Raw genomic sequence first — 23,736 nt, forward strand, 5'->3', positions numbered from 1 at the left:
AATCAGAGGAGACCTCAGACTGACAAGATCAAACTCAGGAGGAAAGCAGAGGTAGAGAAGGAAACTAGGCGTCCTGTCGCAGTCGGGTTACTGAAAAGAAATTAAAGCTAAAGCTTTACTGAAAACAATCACATGAGAGCAACATTTCAACCAAAATCCCAACAAAATCCAAATTCTTTTTCCTAATCTCTCAAAGCCGGCATAGTCCAAAGTATCACAAAAACAAAAAAAGAGGGATTCTTGTTCTGTATTGTGTTCCAGCTGCTGGTTTCACTTAATTGGTTCAAAAATAGTTCAGTCCATATCGTCCCATGGGAGGGCCGAGGCAGGTAGACGGGATAGATCCAGCACTAATTTGTGTGTGTGTGTGTGTGTATGTGTGTGTGTGTGTGTGAGAAAGCGAGTGTGCGCCAGAGAATGGAAGAGACAAGCCTTGTATGTGTGGTCCTGTCACATTCACAGCTGCAGGTAAAAGTGTTCAGCATCGGTGACAGCTCACAGCTAATATGCGAAAAAAAAAAGGAGAAGGAGCCACCTCTGGGAGAAAACGCTCCACTCCCCCCATACTTGTGTTATTTCCCCCTCCCATAATCAACTCCCAATGCCGTCTTTTCTTCTTAAAGGAAAAAACCCAGCCTCTGAGATATCAGTTTGTGATGTTTGGTGTGTTGCAGGGATGGTTTTGTGGACGATGCGCACCCACTTTCCTCAAGCTTGTTTTGTGTGCTGCAGACATGTAGAGGGTAAAGACTGGAGGGCGGACAAGTAGAGTAAGGTATAACTTTTCGTTCAGGTTCGGCATCAAATGAATCAAAGATCTTGTATTTGAGATGCAAACTGAGGTTTGATGTAAAAATTGGAAGGACTGCATTTTTACGACAGACTTATTCCCTGTGAGATCAGCACACAAATATAAAGAAAGCAGCCCTTTTTTGTTTGCACTCAAACCTGACATTTTGCACTGATGTTTCAGACTCCTTGTGGCTGTGCTGTCTGCTGTATGTGGTCTATATTCGGCCAATTATCTGCAAGAACATGAGAATTACATAACAAAACATCACAAATGACCCACTAATGGAGGAAACATAGCCAATAATGCTGTTTTAAGAGGGTCTTATGGTGTGTTTTCCCTTTAAATATATAGGACACATCCCCCCCTTTAATTTCTCTTTCATCTGTGATTCTGCACAAACATACATCTCCATCTCACACCCATGAAAACAGCATCTCGTTTGTCTGTGTCTCTTTTGCATCCTCAACGCAAGCCTGTCTCAATCTCTCTCTGTCTGCGACACGAATCTCCTGGGTGCTTCCTCTGTGCAGGAGAGAAAGGAGTAGCTTTTTGTTTTTCAGAGCGCACCGGCTCCAGTGTGCATCAAGATACACACAGAGACTCCTTACTCAAATGTTACCGCCTCAGCGCTGCGGTTTGGCTTTCAAAGATGTCAGAGTCCCTTTGCAGGTACATTTGAACATTGTGAGGAAGCGGGGCTCAGATTACGCTCGATTCGGTAGTTTAAAAAAACCCAAAGAGCAATTATTGAGTTTGAATTGAGTTACATTCATTCCAACATCTTACAATCAAGAGTTGAGGAAAGCTAACGGATATTTATTTGGGGATTTGTCAACTAGACAACATTCTGACTAATTTTAGTTTGCAAGCTTTTGTAAGCAAACACGCACCAAAAACGACAACAAAAACTAAGACCATACCCAGAGCCAAATTGTGCTTCAATATCAAACCACTCTAAACTAAAAACTACTAACAACCTGAGCTCATCGTAAAGATTCAATACAGCTTCAGCAATGTTTTGAAACAAATCACTCTAATCATTCCTTCACAATCACTCTCATGAAGTTTGTTTTGTTATTGCGTTGCAGCTCGCATCAAAATCAAACCCTGTTGCTCGCTTACAGAACAGCAACAAAGACAACTCCTCCCTACCTGAACGCCCTCATCCAGGTGTACACTCCCTCCCGCCCACTACGCTCCGCCAATGAAAGGCGCCTGGTACTCCAATCACAACAGCGCCCTAAGCTAACTAGACTCTTCTCCTCTGTAGTCCCCTGGTGGTGGAACCTAACTTCAGTCGGTCCGCAGAGAAACATGACATTGTAACATTGTAACAATGACTCTCACTGAAACTCATTTGTAATTTAACATTAGACCTGAATACTAGTCTAACACTTAATTCTTAACTGGTTGTTGAAGGTAGATTTGGATTCCATGAATCCCAAGCTTTTGTCTTATTGTAGCGCAATGCACTTGAATCCCATGTATGGCAGTATACTGCAAGTGTAATTGTGCCAAACAGTATTAAGTCAATAGACCTGCAGAAAGAGCACAGCTTGTATCATGCTCGCCACCCTGTGGAGTTATTCACACACAATACAGTCACAAATTTAGTGAGTCCTCAGTTAACTGCTGACTCACAGTGTGCGTTTATGTGCGTGCCACTTGATTATGTGTAAGGCTTCTCCCACATGTGGAGGCACTTTCTGTGCAGCTATAACAACCCTATAACAACAAGAGGATACATCACAAAAAACACGTCAAACAATGCAATCAATTAGAGCATCAAGAATGTTATTATTTAGCCACTTTTGAAGAACACAATATGGAAGCTTCTAATCAGGTATCTGCTGCCCTAACTCAAGACCTACAGCGATAATTACACCATGAAAACATCTGAGCATCCTGGTGTTTCTTTATCTCATCACTGTATTCAAAACGGTCAGTCACAGTATTTTAAAGAACTTTAAGACTAACGAGGATTGTCTGGCCGTATGTTCTATTGTTCCAGCAATAACATACATGCAATAGAAATTGCATTGGAATATTACTTCAAGCATAATAGCTGCATCGTTAAAGTTCCCAGACAACGTTTCCTAGATTGAACAAAACACTGCATTTATGTAAAGCTCATATTAAATTTGTTGTCGGATACGTTCTGTAATATTTTGTGACCTGCCAGGTAGGCTAATTAAAAAAAGTTTTCACAAGTTATTAAAAAATGTCATTTGGTCAGCATCACCCTCATAATGTAGTTTGTTGCACTTAAGATGTATCAAAAATAGCTAATTCATGAAATGGTGTTCCACAGGGATCACTGGTGGGTCCCCTTTAATTTCACCTCATTACCACCATAATTATGGTAAAGATATACAAATGTACTGTATATTTCTCTGACCTTGGATAATCTTAGTCATCACTTACATATAGAAGTTTTTCCTGTTAACCAAGAAAGCAGAAATGATGGTGCTTAATGCAATGGGGGAGGAAAGTGAAAGACTCATGTCTCTAAAAACCTCTAACCCATTGGATCAGAGGAATCAGTAGTAGTAGAGTTTGTTGAGTAAAGATAAATGTGGATGTGCTTTTGGAATTTGTGCAAGTACACCCTGATCACCCAGTGTTGGCATCATTTGAAGGATAAGCACTTCTATTCATACCGTTCCATCTGCTTGATATGGAGGCATTCATTTTAATGAAAGTAAAGGGAAAGAGTGTATGTAGGTGACAGTGATTAAGTGCAGGATGCATTTATGCAAAAAGTCAACACTTCCCCCGAGGGCTGTGCTCATCTTTGAAGCCAGGCTGCTCTGAACCGCTATGTTGAGTCTCGGTTTTGTATAGAAAGTGAAGCTCTGACAACTCTAGTTATGAAAAAGGAGTATGCAGAAGAAAGAAATCCATCCAAACTCAGTAAACTTTGCCGACAGAAAGGCGGAGTGAGTGACGGAGGAGGAAAGAAACAAAAGTTGGTTAAAGACAAACTGACAGGTTGACAAGCTGTCAAAATCGATGAATTCATGGGAAGAAAAGCAGAAGGGTGGAGAGTTAGGTGCGCTGACACAAGCAGTAAGAAAGACAAATCTAAAACAAGAGAGAAAGTGGAGAACTGGAGCTCTTTCTAGGCCAGGGTCATGTAACTACAGGGAATGAAGCAGTTTAGTCTGCACTCACAGGCTATGTAGGCCACAGAACTTTCCCACAAAACACTCATACATCACAGCGGTTGCTCGAACAATCGGTGGATAGGGAAAACTATACAGAATGGGGCCATTTATTGTGTATTCATGACAGTCACAAGACTTCATTCGATTTACTACAGATTTCCAACAACTCTTCTGACAACATTTCACTTTCCAAATCTTGTCACCTGGCCAGGTGAAAAGAAACTTCATAGCTTTCCTCAATGGTAGTTGGATGTAGGCCTTGGGATGCCCTCAATTATAATGAGGGCGAGGGGGGGGTCTATAATTAGGTCTGAAGGAGGGGTGGATCAAGGACACTGCTCACAGAGGGATGAATGACAATTACAATCAGCTGGGAAACGTATTGCAAGACCAATTATTATCAGACCCAATTCTGATCAGTCAGTTTGACAGCTGGGACAGTTATGAATATGCAAACAGAAAGCACAGCTTGAGACGCAGTCGGGTTAAATCACAGAGTGGAAATAAAAGCATCAGAAAGCAGAAAATAACTAGATAGAAATATCAGTAGTAGAGCTGTTTAAAGCCGTTTTCTCATCCCGTTTCCCACATCAACACAAATCCTGATAACAAACGCACAGAGACCACACTTCCGCATCTTCAAATACATGTCAGAACAAACAACACAAAGCACAGTGAACGCTGCCGAGATGAAAGAAAAGTTTCATACCGAAAGTGTCTGGAAAGGCTCCTATCCCTTCCCATGGCTCTTTGGGGCTTTGTGAAGGTGCTTGGTCTCAGTTAAGCAATGCAAATGCCTCTCCTCTATCTCGGTGAGTCCCCATCTAGTTTTGAACAAACAAACTCTCCCGCACAAAGGAAGAAGGAAGATGTCCTGGATCTCAAAAACGCTCGCTGGCGCCTCGGAAAGCAGCCAGGTGAAGGAAGAGAGAGGAGAGAGAGGGAGGGAGCATACTGTAAGAGTGGCTCCACATCTCCTGAACAACTTCAGGCGGCATCATCAGCTCTTCTTCAACTTCATGTTTGGGGAAGCACCCGTCCTTTGTTCCCATATTTCGTTCCTCCAAAGAAGCCAGGGTCAAGGTCACAAGGGGCAAGTCTTCTTAGTCGAGGGTTAAAGGATAATCCTCGTCACAGAGTCGTCCATCACTCGGCAGTAGGAGGTAGTGAGTGACAAATCTACTCTTCCCTCAGTGGAAGTAGGAAGGGAAGAATGAGATGAACAGAGGAATAAGAGAGGAGGGAGAGAGGAAAGAGTGGAGAAGCGAGGAGAGCCCCAGTGGATTTCCATAGGCAGGTCAGCACAATGGGTGTGTGTGTGTGCAAGAACGAGTAATGTGCATTAGTGAACGTGCAAAGTTTTGACAGTCATGTCTGCATGACGAATACGACAACATCTTTATATCTGCGGCCCAGAACACACAAGGCTGCACTGCATCCTTATTCATTGCATGACAATGCATCGGTGTAATTAAAATAGAAGTCTATATACAGACACAGTATCAAAGGCCCACGGTTCACTGTAATTACAATACATTAGCATAACACTACAGAACAGCAAGAACAAAAGAGCTAATAGGTGTTCCAAGATTGTCTCTAATGACACTCCAGATACAAAATCTTTTGCATAACTTTCAAGTGTTCAAGCGCTCGCTAACTGCTACATATTCAGCCGTTCATGAATCGACACTGGCAAGTGTTTCAGAAACCTAAAAGAGAATTTATTAAAAGAAATAGGCTGCGTAAAAATAGAACACATCCTGTGGGAGAGCGAAGCAAACCGGAGAAGGGACAGAGGCACGCTGAGCAGAGTGTGGCACAGCTGGTCAAGTTTTCACACACAGAAGGACTTCATGGGCTGTTCAGCACACCTCACATCCGCTGACATACGCCCTCGGATTATGAGGCTGAGGTGGGCTAGTTGGAGAGTTTTCATGTGCTCGTGTGTGACTGAGACAGACAGCAACAGTGATTGAGACAGAGGGAGAGAGACAGAAATAGGAGGAGGAGACAGCAAGTGAATAAGAGAGATTGATTCAGCGTCAGTGGCAGACGCATTCATTCTGCACACCTCAGACGTCCACACTGGCTCCACGCTCACACAGTGTTTCATATTCAGAGCTCCACCTTTACTTCTTGATGTTTTTGAAAAAAGCAATGCTTCATATAATCCTACATGAACACTTAATGTATGTTTATACGTTGTCTCGTCATCTTTTAGTCAATGACAGGTATTCCTGCAGGGAAGTCAGATGCACACAATCTTACCTACAGTCATGGTAGAGACTCTGTTACTGGCACAGCCATGCTTTGAGCTAGGCATACATTTATATGTGTATTGATCAAATTACATTTATATATATATCACAAATTGATTTATAGAGAGCTTATATTTTTGGTTACAATAAATAATTATGTAAATAATCATAGTATATATTTGATATTAGTAATACATTTGTATTTAAACTATATATAGGTACGTTTAAGTGTAATTATTGATTTTACATATAAGGAAGCTGGACAATGATTTAAACATGACTTATGGAGAGGGGGTGGGATTAAATAAGTGTGTACTTAAGCGAGTAATGTGCGTTATACTTTCTATTTGTGTAATTATTATTTTCTGTTTGACCTTCTTGCTTCTTTTTTTACATGTTTGAAATAAATCCAATCCAAACTACATGTTAATGCTAGCATAGGAACATGAACAACACTGACACAATGCAGTTTGAAATAAGTTTACCAACTTAGTTTAGCATCTTAGCATGCTAACATGTCATAATTAGGACTATACAGAGGTGTAGCTGAGCCTCATTTGAGTGTAATTTGTTTTGTTTATGTAAAAAGGATAATGGCGTTATGGGAAGTTAAGGGATCACAATGTTCAATTCATCTTCACGGTGGTAGGTACATGTGTGTCGTGTTTCATGGCAATATATCCAACAATCTTTGAGACATTTCGCTTAAAGCCACAAATGTGAACCCGGCAGAAAAAAGACAGAAGATCAAGTATGAACTTTGACCTATTGGTGGTGCAACAGGGACAGGCATGAATGTCTGTACAAAATTGAATGGCAATGTATCCTATATCTGTTGGGATATTTTCCTCTGGACCAGGTTAATGACTTTGCCTTGCTTACAGACATGAAAACTAAAGTGCCTTGAAACATGCAAATAAAAATACCATCAGAAGCACGTTTACCCGACAAAAGAGAACGACCACGTAAAATGTTTGTCCAGACGCCTGAGACATCTCATCGTCAGCAGCAGCCATTAACACAGACACCACCCTGAGGCATGGCTCGTGGACACACTGGAAGCGAAACTCCCGGAAGCTCCTACCACAGAAACATGATCGCCACTTTGTGCGCTAAACACCGAGAGCTCTTCCAAATTTCTTTACAGAAAAATGCAAACCCAACAACACCCTGTGAAATCTGCACATCCTAACGGGCATAAAGAATAGAAAACAGCGCTGATGGCACCATGACACCACCGGCAGAGACGCAAAGAGGAGAAGAAATGCTTTACATATTAAAGCCCATTAAGGTCAAAGCTTCTGGTGATTATGGATATTTACAGTTAGGGAGCTCTTATTGTGAGTTACTGGACTTTTCTCACTGACTAAAGGTGAGGGAAACAGCTAACACAGTTCTCAGTCCTCTAACGATACAAAAAATGCATAATTTATTGGGACTGTGCAAAATAATCATTACAAAGCATTTTTGCAGGCAGCTTTCTAGGGAAGGAAATATGCTAATAAAGCCGTGATACACAGAGCTCGTCGAAGGAAACCGAGATGGCCGGACAACACAGTCCTTACTGGAAAGATTACCTCCCAGGATTAGTCACTGGAGAAATTTAAATTGAAGGCTGATACACGACTTCTTGACCAACACCACAAAATGCTCTCACATCAAACTTCATGACCAGTTAAACGCTAAAAAAATCCAGAAAATGTGCAAATAATTTCTTGGTACTCACCTGAGGCAGCAGTTCATAATTAGTTCCAGCATTGAACTTGAAAGCAAGGACTGTGTGCATGCAGTCTAAGCATCTGCATGTTGTTCTGTTTTCGTGTGTGTGCATATCTCAACCACCAGCAGCAAACTGGGCTGTAGCAGCTAAGAGCTGTATGCAGAGGAGGGAATAAAGAGCATCCAGTGAAAATTGGGAGCGTGTATCAAAGAGTGCATCACAGCTGACAGGGAGAAATAGGAAACAAAAGAGTCAGACAGAGAGAAAGACAACGTGAGAGCAAGTAGAAGGAGCTAAAAGAAGCAGGGGAACTGACAAAACGTATTGCAAGAGTGCGCAGGGAGACAGGGTTTGTGGTTTTGATTTTCTCATCAGTGCTGAGGAGGGAGAAATGCAATATTCAGCTGCGAATTTCTAATAATACCCTTGTGTGGTGTACCTGAGAGGGGAGAAGCAAAACAAAGTTGACTTTCAGCAGCTGAGGGCAGCAGTCAGTGCTTTGCATCAGGTCAGAGTTATTTATACGAGCTCTTGATTTACACTTCTCCTACTTTTAACAGTAAAATGGCAAAAGGGGAAATTTGTACAATATTGATTTAATGGGGAGTTTTTGCTCCCTCACTGTGCTTGTATTGTTGTGTAGGCTGAACTACAGCTGAACTGTCTATAACTCTCCCTAGTGCAGTTTTAGTACAACATAGGGCTTATTTGCATGGGAACTTCAGTTATACCCCTTTCCCACCAAAATTAGCACGTTGACGTGGGTTTTTCAGACCCGGAAAAGACCTGCTAATAAATGCAGATTGTCCCTTTTCCCATTGCCAGTGAAGTATACTCCTTTCAGTCTCTTTTCTGCTGCGTCAACGTCTGACATCACAAACGTGCCGCAAACAGGGTTAGTACATCTTCTTCCCCTCAGATCAGAAGAAGCTCTCTCACCTCGCTGTCTTGCCAGTGTTGCTGCATCTTGCATGAAACAAAGAACAAATTCGCCATTGTATGTTCTTCTTTACGTGACAGTGGCCGGAACTTCAATGTGCGTATTAGCATCACGCCGGAAAGGGGGGGGAGATTAGAGTGTTGACTCGGGATTTTGTGTTCCCATCAATGCCAATCGGAGCCGAGGCGATAATTACCCGGGTCTGAATGCCGATTGTAGCCTTTCCCACTAAGCAAAAAAGCCGGGTGTTTTGACCAGTGGGAAAAGGGCTTTAGCTTTGTTTAATATTTCTTCCCCACTCAGCTTAATAGAATAACCTATGGGTGTGCGGTTGCGAGGCATTGCATTGAAATGTATTTAATTTCTGGATGTTTTTTCTTTATTTCAGTTTGGATAAGTTGGACATGTTTTACAGTTCAACACTAAAAATATAATTTAAAATATAAACTCCAAACAAAACTAAAGACATTCTGTTAAGACAGTAGCCTCCCTTACAATAAAAAACATCTCAATTTCAGTCCAACGATGCTCGAGGGGACTAAAAAGCGTTTTTAAATTTAAGCACATTTACCCTTCGAGAGTTTAAAAATGAGACAGCACTGCTGGCTGAAAAATCTAAGAATTGTCCTGGTTGCATCCGTCGCAGTGACAAATACTGACACCAGATGTAAAGCCCCCCCTGCAGCAGAACTTTCCACACAGTGAAATCTATCCTGATTTATATTTGCACAAATATCAGCTTCAGTGCAGAGGGAGAGGGGGGAGACAGGGTTCTTTGAAATTCTCTCTTATCTGACTCCTTTACATGCGGAGGACTAAAAGACTGTCATGCAGACTCTACACCAGATGAACACGTCATCTACACAGACATGTTTGACTGATAGGCTACCTGACGCTGTCAATCAGCTGTTGATGCTCCTCTGTGAACAAGATGTCGGGCAGGGCCTCAGCCAGACTCTCCACATCCCTCTCAGCAGCGTACTGCTTCAGCACCTCAAACAGCTGTTCCTTCACATCTGGCTCCTCTCCGAGCACTTCCTCCACCTGATGGATAATTAAATGCACGGATTAATTATTCATGTATGGAACTGGAGATACAAAAGCCTAACATTTTTTAAAAAGGGTCTGTTTCACACCCACTTTCTTATTGAACTCCATGGCCTTGTGTGCACGACTCTCCCTGACGCTGTCCCCGCTCTGTGACAACACCCTCATGCTGCTGCTCAGTCGCTTGGGCCGCCGGGCCATACTGAGCACGCCCAGACGCAGAGGCCGACCCTGAGCAGCTTTGATCATGGCTGCTGCCGTTTCATGGTGCTTCACTGGGATGCCGTTGACCTCCATGACGTAGTCCCGAGCCTTGAGGCCGCTGCGACCTGCCGGACCGTTGGGCATGCAGTCCTCCACCATCAGAGGGCTGTCTCCGACGATAGTGAAGCCGAATCGGCCATCTGGGCCAGGGGTGATGTCGATCTAATGGGAAAAAAAGATGGTTGTCATCTTAGAGCTGTTTTCACTAATGCAGAGCCGATTGTGTTTTTCACATCTTCAAAGACCCCTCAAGTGAAAATCAAGTGTTTAACCTTGTAAACATCTCCATGTGGTGTTCTTCATGTGCTACAGACAACATCAGCAGTCATCTCCATGGCTGGGCCTGTCTGATTTTAAACTGCAGTGTACCAAGGACAGGCTGAACAACACGTGTTCAGATTGGCAGGTTTGAGACGTCACAAACCTAAGGAGCCAATCCTGTTAATGGACGGGGTGACGCTATGCATATCATGATGTGTAACCTATGGCAACCACTTCAGCGATGCGCGAGCCAGCTGTAACCGTCATCGTAGTTTTAACAAGTTACCACCAAACGATGGCAGAGACGTGTTTTGTTTTTGGTTGGAAATGTGCATAGTGGGCGGGGACTATGCAGATTGGGGAATTTATAATGAGGGGGAAGGAGGAGATGCCTATTTTGCAGAAAAAACATATCAGACACAATTTATTATTCAAACAGAGCATTTTATGTCTTAAAGCATGACTGGAGCTGCTCTTTAATTCAATGCTTGAATCTATTTTTTTCCTTTCGTTTTTTTAGATTATTTACGTTTGTCTGTTTATTTATTGCACTATTTTTAAATCCACATTTGTAATTGCCTGTGCAATGACTGCATTGCTAACTGACACGTCCTCTTTTTTTTATCCATGTTGTACACTGCTTTGCTTTCTTTTATTCATGTGAAGCACTTTGTAACTTTGTTTTAAAAAAAGGGGGCGGGGTCTTTTTCTTATTATTAGTGTAAAAGTTGGATTATTGTCCTGAAAAACAGATATGATGTATTTCTAAGGATGTGGCAGCCCTTTTTTTTTGAATACACTGAAAACATATTATAAGAACTGTGGCGTTGCTAGAGGTACGTACCAGTTAGTGGCTCCAATAAAGGCCAGCGCAAATGTCTAGATACAATGGTTAAGGTTGGAAAAACTAATTGTGTTTTGTTCTGTTATTTTTGTGTGTTTTCTTATTGTGGTTGGATTATTATTCCTACATTTACATATTCCTTTATTCATCACATTTTCTTGTTTTCTTTTCGGTTGTATATATATTGCATTACTGAGATTTTAAAGGGAATAAGTTATACTGCTCAAACATGTTTGAAAACTCTAAAATAAATAAGTTACAAATAAAAGTTGTGGTTTATTGGGTGTCAGCTGACCTGTTCGACCCGTGACACCACGCCGATGCTCGGTGGCACCGTCTTGAGGGTCTGAGCCAGAGCGATAAGTGCCGGTGTGCTGAGGTTGGTCACATCCTGGCCCTCAATGTCAACCACCTGGTCCCCGGGCTGCAGGCCAGCCAGGTAGGCACTGCTGCCCTCCACCACTGACATGATGTAGCTGGGCCCAGTGCCACCCAGCCGAAAGCCAAACGCCTCCGGCCAGTTCTGATTGGTGGCTGGAAGGCCGAGGTCTTAAGAAAGAACAAAAATAGGTCATTTACATGTGTCTTTGAAGTTCAAGGTGGATTAACAAGACAGACAGCTTAGGCTTTTATAGATTTTTAATTGGGAGGTGAAACGTTTCAGCGCTCGTAGGATAAGTATGTCATGTGAGCGGGCAGGAACATTGCTAATCTGGTGCAAGCTGCTCAAACAGCAGAGCAGGTTGTGAGCTGTAAAATGGAGGTCAAATGCTCCACTGGTTTAAATAGGGCACCTCGGCGATGGAGCTGTAAGCAGCAGGTACAATGGTCTATGTAATGAAGCCACAAATACAAAGACACACATTAGACACTCATATAAGGAAGCATTTTTAGATGGTTAAATTAGTTGTCTGTTAATTAAATGGAAGTAAAAGAAGGAGGTTATTTCTGACTGTCAGTATCTAGCCCACATGTTGAACTGATGGCCTTCCCCTGGTCACTGGCCTCATTCTGCTGCAGCAGGAAATGTCCCGACAGGCTCAATTCATATCCTCTCATCCAGAGCCAGAGATATATGTAGGACGGTATAGGGACTGGTAAGTCCACATTATGTTTTCTGTTGAAGGTTTTTCACCCAAACAAAACTTGTGAAACATTTTAACCCATTTATAAGCCTAATTATTATTTTCTGATCTTATTGCCCTGCCTTCTTGTGGCTTGCACTTTTAACATTTGTAAAGCATGGCTACTCACGGTGAACATGGCAGAATTAGAGCCTACATGGAATCTACTTTTTCTATTCATGTCAGATATTTGTCTAAAAACCTAAAATACCTGACTATGAGTAAGTTGATGCCTCACGTCAAGGAGCCACTCTCACTCCCATCAACAATGCTTCTCATTAGGTCTTATCTGACTAACTCTAAGGTGCAAATTAGAAGGGAAAATTTCAGATTGGGAAGTACAACAAAGCACACTTACATAACATACATCACAAATCTGCAAGTACAGAAACAACTGCACACAGTCATCCATCAAATCAGCAACTCCAAACTTCTCCGTCTTTCTTCTTGTAATTGATCAGAGGCATATGGAGAAAGGAAAAATGTAAGACGGACTAAATTAGAGACGGGAAGTAGGAAAAGTAACAAAGAAGTGCAGAAGAACACAGAAAGACTGTGCAAGTCTCTGCAAAGGAACAGAAATGTCAGATCTGCTTCAATGCAAAAAAAGACGACAAATCATCATCATCTTACTGGAGCACAGGGCTTCGTAGTCAGCCTGAGATGTGGCTGAGTGAATAAAACATTTTTCAAATCCAAAGATTAAAAGAGCCACAGAAGTTGTTGTCAGCTTGCAGGAAAAGAAACTTCAAACTGCAGCTGATTATTGATCTAAAAAAGATTGGGAAATCACTGACATAAGGGTTGTGCATAATCTTTTCTTTCCCCCAGAACTCAACCAACTCAGAGGATTGTCAAGACTTCTCCTCTTGTCTGTAGCCTGCGACCCAGATACACAACCTCAGCTCTTCATCTTACCTCCAGCACATGAAACATTTCATTAATATCACACAGAAAACTAAGATTTGGAGAAATACTTACAGAAATCTTTGGAGGCACTCCGGGTCCCAGACTTGCTCTGGCGCAGGGAGAAGCGGCCCTTTCTGCTCAGGAAACGCCTCATCCTTGCCCGGCTTGCGGCAGGGCACGTTCCAGCCAGCCTCCCTTCACCCCCGGCCTGGAGGTTGATGCAGCCACAGGGTGCCCGCGGACAACCTTAAGCCGCTCCTCACCTGAGCTCTCTGCCTCCAAAAGCCTCTACCCAGCTAGCCAAATCAAGAGTACCTAAAAGGTCACATCAGTAGATTAGCGGGGCCAATGCCTCCCTCTGTTCTCAATCAGAGAACCAGCAGTCTGCAGCTGAGGAGAGGGAGGCTGGAGGAGAGGGGAGAGTGTCTGAAAGTCAGGCTCTCCATCCTGGGTGAGGCGGTCCAGCCCCAGCTCCAGTCCAAAGCCTATGGCTGAGCGACGATCAGAAAACTGGGACACGCTCACTTGGTCCTGAAATGGTTCTTTGCAAGAAAAGGTACTGCGAAGCCCCATTTTTCTATAAATACCTTTCCCACTCTCTCTCTCCCACCCTCGCTCTCTGTCTTTCTCCGTTGCTCATGTGGATGGGGCCCCCTCAGAGGGCTGAGGACTGACCCAGAAACTGTGCAGTGTACCAGCCAGGGACACTTCTCTGATTATAGCGGCTGTGTTAACCCGAGCACTGGAGCACCAGTTAGAGAAGAAGCCTGCAGACAGCGTCAAGGTTACCCATGTGAAATACAGCAACATTTCTATACTATATACTGTATATACTTTAGCAGGGCACTGCAAACACTATCACAAGATAAACAGTGATCATCAGTTTCCCAGCATCAGAACAAGCCCCGTGGTGTGTTCGTGTGTCCCAGAGGGAGGTGAAGCAGTGGATGCTGTGTTTTACCTGGCAGGTGTGTGTGGTTTTAAAGCAGATGGTATTCCCATGATGAGATTGTAGGTGACATTCACTTGACAGACACACACTCACATCTAAAAATAAAGAAAAGATAAGAAATGAGACTGCTGCCCAGGATGATAAAAATAATACAATATAACACTACATGCTCTTCTACTGACACAGGTAAGACAACGGCAGACATTCAGGTGATTTGACTGAAGGTCTGTGAATATTAAACCATAAATGAGCACAGCGGAAAAGACACAAACAGCAGATTGTTCCCATTGAAAACATTTTTGGTCTAACATAAATAAATGAGTTGTTCGAAAAGAAAGTTTCAGCTAAAAGTTCACCAGATTAAAACATTAATTCACTTCAAATCATTTTCCAATGCAAGAATAATCACAGGAATCCAATAAATAATTTGATACAGAAAAGAAGAGTTTAAAGAGGCAACCTTTTAAGAAAATAGCATTTATTTGACGAAAACGCTGCTCAAATGAACTGAACACATGTTCATGGTTGGTGTATGTGTCATGCTTACAGATGCATCGTGATGACCAGCTCAGAGATGCATCTCTGCACCAATTTACTCTCCCTGAATGGCCTTAAAACTAGCAGGCACAAAAGCATGATCAGTCCGTCTCTGTAAGGCCATCACATTTCAAATTGGAGATGAAGAGCTTCAAACTGTAGCCGACACACACATCAGAACGCAGAAGACATGTTTTTGGAAGCAAGAGAAAGAAGGAAGTCCGCTGTATGTGTGCAGATAAGGGCGAAGACATGTTCAGTTTGTACCACCTTTACGGAATGTGCGTCAGTTCAGGCTTTCAATTGAAAACGGTACACAATTAATCAAGTTAGTTCCTCTTTTTTAAGCTGTTTGCACAAGTTAAAGTTAAATAATTTGCTAGCATAATGTAGGCAGTGTGTACTTTTAGTAAATCAATTTTAAAAAAATTAAAAACATGATAGAACTTGTCCTCATGCACACTCGTTCTTAACGTTTGACACGGACATGAACCTTATGAACACTTTGGCCTTGGTTTGGGAATCATCTCTCACATGAAGCTCATACACGCACTACACTTACCAGCTACACACATACAGTCGTGGCAAATTCATGACAGTCCACAGTAAGTAACGTCCTCGGTCATACAATGACAGTCTGAATCTCCACCTCCTCAGGGGAGGTGATGACATATTCCTCCTGCTGCTGCACCACCTGTATTCCCTCCTCCACCGTTTCCTCTGCTGTGACCATGGTAACTGTTCCGTCCGCTGTCTCCACAGTGCCTGTGGTGGCCAGCAGCGTGCCGTCGCTGATGGCGGATGCAAGCGTCATGGCCACCTGCTCTGTCAGGCTCTCGGGCGTGGCGATGGTGATGGTGTCACCACAGTCAGAGATTGAAGGTCCCTCCTCGTTCATCGCCACGTTGCGCACGATGATCTGATGGCTTCCTGTGCCGCCGGCGCTCTGTGATTGGCTGACGATCCTCTGCACCACCTTCATGATGTGGTTTCCCATCTGGCAGGGAGAGGTTTGGTTTAGAAGGTACAAATATGAAACATGACAAATTCCAGAGCTCTTATCTCACTGTATTTTGCATTGTTGTTGGTTTCAGCTTCTGAAATGGAAAGAGTCCACGAAATGAGAATATGAAGGCAATTTTCCCAATTATCTCGCCTTCTGATAAACCTGAAAACTAGTTTATAGATTATTCGATAATGGAAATAATAGCTGCATCCTTAATATGTCCAACAACCTAAGTTTAGATACAGAAAGACTCACTCTGCAATCGATCTGACAGGTTTTCTCATTAGTGTGTGTTTGTGTTTATTTCTGTATACTGACCTCATTTTGGCCGTCTTGAATGAGTGTTACCTCCTCTTCCTGCACTTCTTCCTCAGTTTGAGTCTGGAAAATAATAAGTACAATAATAATTTTATTTATATACCACCTTTAAAAACAGCACTTTACAACAACATGTCAACATGTCTGAAACAGCAAGATGATACTAAGTTAGTTCATCTGAAGGTCAAGCAACAGGACAAAAGATGTAAACATGTAAAAGCAGAGAGGAAACAGAGCAGAAAGGGTTAAAGGAATTGAAAACCGGTGAAAGAAAATAAATAAATAAGGAGGAATTAAACAAAACAAATAAACATATCACATGCGTCACATAAAAGCAAGTCTATAAAAGTGAGTTTTAAGAAGATGTCACTGATTCTGCACGCCTCATCTCCTTAATGTTATGGAGACATAAATCAAAAAGGTACCCGTATGTCACCGTGATCATTAAAACTGTATTTCTAAATATGTTCTTAACAACCTGAATAAAAATAGCCAAGAAAAAAAGGACAAAAATTAATCTATGTTCTAAATGTTGGCAATGCACCTTTGTATGATAATGACCTTGTGTGCCCATACGTGCGTGCACGGGCACTGCGCTCCCAGGAGATGGGTCTTCTGAGTGTCCCCAAGGTTAAAAAAGAAGACTGTTGGTGAGCGGGCATTTTCGTTCCGTGCACCAACATTGTGGAGCAGTCTACCTCTAGACAGTAGACAGGCATGCTTGGTTGAGGTAGCTAAAGCAAAGCTGAAGACTCACTCATTTACTGTTGTTTATGCGTCTTGAGGTTGTTGTGTATTTCTCTGATGTCTCGTCTCATTCTGTGGTCTGTTTCAAATGTTTTTATATTGTTTCAATGTTGTTGAAAACTCAAACTGTTCTTTTTTAAGATGATAATCATTCAAGCTGTTTGATTCAAGTTTACTTTCTTTGTTTCGGATTTGTTATGAAAGACAGGTCAGAGGTATTACAGCGTTCAGGTATTCTAGTTTGCACTGAAAACAGATTACCAATGGCCTCAATTCTAGTCTTATATTCAGTGAATTAGTCTATAACAGAATAAATAAATGAAAAGATTTGGAACAATCAATAACCCCATTGTTTCTTGCAGCCATGGATCAGAAATACAGACTAATAAAAAGACGTATTTTGTACAATTCATGTTCGCAGGCAGAGTTTTAAGGTATCCTGCATGAACACAACTGTTTAGTGAATTTTTAGGGTGCAAGAAAAAAGACTAAGTCAAAACCTAGTGTGTGGCTGACCGCATCAGGTCAATGTGCCCTTTTGTAGGCAATGTGTTCCAAGGACTGTCCTTATGAGGCCGATGGCAACGTGTTTGAAAGCAGGTGCGCGCTGCGGACGTAGGTGAGGACAGCAGGACGAGCAGCAGAGGAGCAGCCCCACCTACTCCCCAAAGTATGCAGAGCCGTATAGACAGAGAGTCGCACCAGTGGAGGTCCAATATGCTCCATGATCTGCCATTGCGATGTCGCAACTCTCTCTTTCACGTCAGTCAGTCGCAAACAGACACGTGTGTAGGGCTGACCCCGGCGTTCAGCCAAAAAAGAAGACTACCATGAACAAGTCTATTGTAGGCCTCTCTTGGCCCACAGATGCTTACATACGTCTTCCATAAAAACAAGAAAAAGCACAGCATTTTGTCTGAGACCTTTCAATTGTGTTTTCCTGGTATGACTAAGCGATACTTCTACAGTTTCCTCAAAGCTTCAATTTCTACATGATGTGTCAGCAGTATTGCTGACTGATCTACTAGCTCCTCCTGACTCCATAAAATATATTCCAACCATGCAAATAAATTATTTTATAGCCCTTATGTAATATTGACAAAGGTGCCTATCAGTCACGACTGTTCAAAACAGTGTAGATATAAAAATACTATTATTGAGTATTTTTATCAGTATAGTCTGCTGTTACCCTTCTTTGAGAACAAATGACATATAAGCTTCTTTATAACGGTTATAAAATGTAGGAAAGTGGTTATTATCAGCAAACCAAGATATTCACAACTTCCCTTAACCTTGCTTTCCTGTGGCTCACCTTGATGATATACTCCTGTGTGTCTGCCACCACGGAGGAGAACTCCACCAGGACAGCATGAGGATCCTCTGAGATGATAGCTGCTGTAGCGAGGCTGTCCACTGACGCCTGCTCCTCTGTTCCCGCACTCTCCTGCTCGCTGGAATCGTCCTTGTGGCAGCCTCCTGGTGGAAAACACAGGTTGTGCTATTCGCTCTGTCAAACACTTGTTTATTTTTTACTTTTGTTTTTCCGTCTGTCAATCACACTCACCTTTAGCGCGCATATGCCGATTGAGAGTCCCGTGTTCTGCAAAACCGCGCTTGCATTTTGGACACTTGAAAGGCTTCTCCCCTGTGTGATGGCGGATGTGTCGCACCAGAGAACCTTTCTCCCTGAAGCCTCTCAAGCAGAACTGACACACATACGGTTTCTCGTCACCGTGGGTGCGCTGATGCACCTGCAAGGCATTCTGAGCAAGACAAAGAGATGTGTTAGAGATGGCTCTGGGGTGCCTTAAATGCTCCTGAATCATAACCGAGTATATACAAATGAAATAAAAGCTCAATAAATAAATACCTGGTATTTCTTAAACTTTGACTTCCCTTATGATTTAATAACTGCCTGTTTTATTTTGCTGCCTTTGTGAGGCACTTTGTAACTTGGCATTTATAAAGTGCCCTATAAATAAAGAATTATAAAGCAAAGAAAAACATTGCCAAATTACCTTGGTCTTGTAACCCTTGTCGCATCTGGAACAGTGGTAGGGTCTTTCATCCGAGTGGGCCCTCATGTGCTCACGTACATGCCCAATGGTTTTATACAGCTTGCCACATTCACCACACTTGTACCTCCTCTCACTGACATGGACCTCCATGTGTTTCTTCAACAGGTAACCAGTCAGGAACTCTTTGTGGCATAGTGTGCACTTAAAAGGCTTGTAACCTGCATACAAATAAATGTAACACAAAAGGAAAATTAAGTACTTTCTGAATCTGTTCTGAAATGCCAAAGTAGTGGCAGTAGTTTTGTATGTGGTATAGTCATTGCTGTATATTTTGACAATGAAGGGATTATAAGGTTGGTGCCTGATTCATCATTAACAGTCATGGACTTACCCAAATGGCCCTTGACATGAAAGCGAAAGTAATTCAGTCCTTTGAAGGAGCGATTACAGTGTGAACACTGGTACAATTTTGAGGATGTCTGATTAACTCCATCCCCTGCTTCCTGCAAAAATACACGTGAAGACATAAAAAATAATGTTTGAAGATTTTCAAAAGGACAAAATAGCAAGTAAAACTTTACAGAATATGAAAAATGGTTGAGGATCCAATGCACTAGATGCACAGGTCAATGACTCTCATTACTCTCATCCTTACCTCTGCCTCCATCTCCACAAACTCCTCCTTCACCTGGATATCGGTGACGCTCTCTTCAGCATCAGGACAGTCAGAAACCACTTTATTTATTTCCTCGGTTGCCTGCGAGGTCTCTTCGACCACGGCTTCCTCTGTTCCCAGTGCAATGCCGGAGTTGATGATGGCCTGGCAAATGAGGTTGTCGCCTGCTGCTGCAGCAGCTTCCAGGGCCTCTGCCTGAGACTGTTCCACCACAACCTGTCCAGAGGCAGAGCAGAGCAGGTCAGGAACCATTTTTCTTTTATATTCATGCAAAATGTGGCCAAGAGCATTTTAAGAAAGGTGTGTATTTTTTTGTATCAATTGCAGGACTTTCAGATAGATTTACTCCGCCACTCACCTGCTGCTCCTGTGTTGTTCCATCTACCTCCATTGTGAAGTGGACCTGATGGAGGACCTCTTGGGAACCAGCCTCGACAACACTGACCACAGCAGTCTGAGCCTCCACCATCTCCTGCTCCTCTGGCTGTTGCTCTACAACCACCACCTCTTGCTGGCCAGCCAATGCAGCTTGATCATCTTCAACTCCTAAAACATTCACACAGACCTCTCAGGGACACAGTGTCACTTACTTATATAGTCTAACTCTATTATCAAATGACAAAATCAAATTGTAAAACTCTAAACTATCCCATCATTAGCTTAAGCTCACTTGCTTTAAAGAAAATATTATGCTGGACCATCAAACTAACATTTATAGCACAAACACATTTAGCACAAGACATAACTCTGACCTTTTGGTATTCCATCTTTGCTGACCAAGATTTCCTTGTACTGAACAAAGCGGATCTTTTCCGTGCAGGGTGTGAGAGCTTTAAGGTGTCTGGTGAGGGCGCCTGACTCCCTAAAGGACTGGCCACAGAGATTACAGCGATACGGCCGCTCATCTGCAAGTAAAAGAGAAAAAAATTAGTGTTGTCATTGGGTAAGATTTACTGGCTGTCATCAATTTAAGACAACAAGAGATCCAAGTAACTTTCTGTACCAGTGTGACGTCGATTGTGACGAATCAGGGAGCCTTTTGTGCGAAAAGAGGTCCCACACAGGTCGCATGAGAAGTTCTTCTGGTCACTGTGAGTTTTCATGTGAGTTCTCAAGATGTTGGTCTGTTGGGTCAAAATAAAACACATCAGAGGACAACACTGACAACACAAAGTGAAATAAATACCCTGCCAGGGATGAAACACATTTTAAATATTACAACACCTAAGGTTCCTCATCTACAAACATGTCCTGGACAAACATTCTCACACACTCACTGTTTTAAACGTCTTTTCACAAAGTTGGCAAATGTAGCGTCCCTCTTGGTTAACTTTGTAAACAGGCTTGTCGAAGATAGCACCGTCGGATACGGATCCTTCAGTCTCATCTGATTGGTCAGTGGCTTTAAGTGAACTGGTTTTCTTCCGGCGACCACGACCCAACGTGCCACTGCTTTCATCTGTAAGAAAAAAAATGTTGTGATTTGAGATCTAGTTTACAGGTTAAAACAACAATGTTGAACTGATAATTTTTTTCTTTGTATTGCTTCAGTCATCTTTCAAGCAGAAATACAGAACAATCAATGATCTCAGCTTAATGTGTGGACTTTTAAGCTTTTCTTTCTCATTTAAAATTATAAACTAATCATCCTTGGGTTGTAATTATGCCGATATTTTCCAACCCTTTTTGCCAATTGCCGACTTCGATACCGATATATTGAGCACATGTGTTTTTCCACCTAACTGCAAAGAACATCAAACCTCCCCCTGTAGTAAAATTGATATCATGCCTGCTGTTATTGAGGTGGCCCACTGGCAAATTCTTGAGATAGGCGATTCAATTTGTAGTGTTGAATGAATAAAATTTGGCTCTTCCTCACATGACTGATGCTGAGCAATCATAGCAAATAGCAACCTTTCTGTCCGTTTCGGAAACTTTGAAAAACTGCCGTACCGCAAACATCTTGCACCCTCCTTCATGCTTGACAGAAGAGACTTGCGCAGAGTTAATATCGTAGCATTATGTCAAGCATTTTAGGGAATCATCGAGCATTTAGGCATAATAAAAGCACTGTTTTATCTAGGGCTGAACGATTTTGAAAAATATCTAATTGCGATTACTTTGACTTACATTGTGATTTCGATTTTGGTATTTAATTGAATGATTATTTTGACATATTTTTTTAAATTTTCATTGAAAAACATATCAAAATGATTATGTGTTTTCTGCAAGGATCTGTAACAAACAAAGTCTGTGTATGATGTGTAGGCCAGAACATCTCTGGAGCATTGTTCAATTGTGTGATAAGAAATCATTAGTTCCAGACCTAATGTTAAACCCACCATTAGTACTCTTCACTGGCTCATCTGGCGATGCATCTTCGGCTATTTTCACCTCTGAAGAAGAACTCCCATTGGCTGCTGTAACCTATGGCAAAATGTTGATAAACATTTATTAAACATCAGCTATTAAGATTACAGGACATATACTTCTAAGTTATTTAAAGTTAATACCTCTTGACTAGCCTCCTGGCTGCTCGCCTCTCGTGCCTCAACACGTTGGCAGTTGTGCTGCAGCTTGTGCTGGATGAAAGCCTCCAGCGTGGAAAACTCGGACTGACAGCGTCCGCACTTGTGTACATCTTCATCTGACAACACAGAAACAACACAATTCATTATGAGACAACTTCATGTGCAAGTATTTGTGCTGACAGCTGCCATAAAAACTGGCATAAAATTTAAATACCATTGACTAGCTGTACTTCTATTCAGCTACGGGAAAACAAACTAGCTAATGTTGTTAGCTAATGACAGCTAGCTGCTAGCAACTTTCATGATGGAGGAAGTTAGCTAGGCCAAAACACAATATTTGATGAATATTTCAGTCTTGTGTAGCTCGGAAGTGAACAAACCTTCATCTCCAAGTGTAGTCTGAATTGTGATGGTCTCGTTGCCGTCCTTCGTTTGCTCCGTCTCTGTTTCTGCCGTATGATTATTTTCTACATTCATGTCGTTCGAGTTCTCCGTCTCTGTCGCAACGCTGCTACAAGGAGGGAAAACATGGCGGATTTACGACCTCGTAGTCATAACAACAAAAGGTCGCGTGCGTGTGTTTGCTCATCCAGAGAGAGTAAACATGCTGTGATATAATTTTTGCCAGACGTACAAAATGTGTTTTCCAATGATTAAAAAGTCAGTTCGTAATACACGTTTACATAAACATTATATAGATGGCTTTCGTGTTTTATCTTTATCCATTTATATGCTTGATAAATATATAACTATTAATAGCAATGTTTCATAATTTTACGGTGATAATAAATGCCTATTTTGCTCTCCACACAAAAACAGTCTTCAAATATTATTTTCAGGTACAACTTGAAAGTAGGTGCATGCATTTTTTGCATGGGGCAAGTTTAATAGTATAAGATGTATTAAAATGTAACATGGAAATGTTTTCTTATATATTGAAAACATATCCAATAACATAATTAATACTTTTTTTTATAGCTTTGACCAAGTCTATATGTGCAAAGCTGGATTATCCATGTAGGAATATATACACATCCTTAAATTATGTATCTTTTACTTATCTTTATTCTAGTTCTGTTATAATTGCTCTGCACTAAAACACCAAAACAAATTCCTTATATGTGTAAATCTACTTGTCAATAATTCTTGTCTGATTCTGATTATCAAAGGCCACTGCACAAGTGGATATGGATTTGATACACTATTGCTAATTCAAATCTGAGTATGCAGATGAACGACAAAAATATAAGGCCGAGAAATACACTGAAGATATTGATATAAATGTGAAGATCTATCACAGCTTTGCTTAATCAAATATTTGTGTAAGGGTTTTACTGCTCTCTGCAATCTTTAATTTCACAGGGACCCATTATGATGGTTCATGAAACTAATGATTACTTAATTCAAGGGTTTTCCTTCTAACATAACAAATGTGAGGTTCCCTGTTTTCATGATGTAACTTTTAAGAGGAGGAATAAACCATACCTTGGCCATGATATCCACATTTTGCACCAGGAAAAAATTAGAACAATGTTTTACTGTTTTTTTTTGCAATGTGGTCTAGTCATTTTATGATGACAAGAATGCGTTTACAGTGGGTATTAGTAAATAGCACAAAAGTACA

The 23,736-nt window shown here is 41.8% G+C and overlaps 2 protein-coding genes across 2 annotated transcripts in view; both read right to left on the reverse strand.

Annotated features, from left to right (window-relative positions):
* grid2ipa (glutamate receptor, ionotropic, delta 2 (Grid2) interacting protein, a) overlaps positions 1 to 13,481 on the reverse strand; it is a 28,883-nt gene extending 15,402 nt beyond the window's left edge. Inside the window, exons 1-4 of the mRNA XM_069674935.1 lie at positions 13,400 to 13,481; positions 11,590 to 11,843; positions 10,019 to 10,351; positions 9,768 to 9,922 (exon numbers count right to left, since the gene is read on the reverse strand). Of these exons, the coding sequence (XP_069531036.1) occupies positions 9,768 to 9,922; positions 10,019 to 10,351; positions 11,590 to 11,843; positions 13,400 to 13,481 (824 nt within the window). The remainder of the gene's footprint in view (positions 1 to 9,767; positions 9,923 to 10,018; positions 10,352 to 11,589; positions 11,844 to 13,399) is intronic.
* Positions 13,482 to 14,781: 1,300 nt separating this feature from the next.
* e4f1 (E4F transcription factor 1) lies at positions 14,782 to 22,589 on the reverse strand. Its single transcript, XM_069674542.1, has 14 exons — positions 22,493 to 22,589; positions 22,095 to 22,228; positions 21,924 to 22,008; positions 20,859 to 21,040; positions 20,585 to 20,705; positions 20,334 to 20,486; positions 19,940 to 20,127; positions 19,561 to 19,797; positions 19,297 to 19,408; positions 18,906 to 19,123; positions 18,452 to 18,650; positions 18,200 to 18,363; positions 16,141 to 16,203; positions 14,782 to 15,813 (listed from the first exon to the last, which is right to left on the reverse strand). Exons 1-14 carry the CDS (start codon positions 22,587 to 22,589, stop codon positions 15,439 to 15,441), a joined length of 2,328 nt encoding a protein of 775 aa, XP_069530643.1. The 3' UTR covers positions 14,782 to 15,438.
* Between the last annotated feature and the right edge of the window lie 1,147 nt (positions 22,590 to 23,736).

The sequence above is a fragment of the Semicossyphus pulcher genome, unplaced genomic scaffold, assembly GCF_022749685.1.
Source record: "Semicossyphus pulcher isolate SPU_LCO1_2020_fin unplaced genomic scaffold, fSemPul1.0.p SCAF_23, whole genome shotgun sequence".
Classification (NCBI taxonomy): Eukaryota; Metazoa; Chordata; class Actinopteri; order Labriformes; family Labridae; genus Semicossyphus; species Semicossyphus pulcher.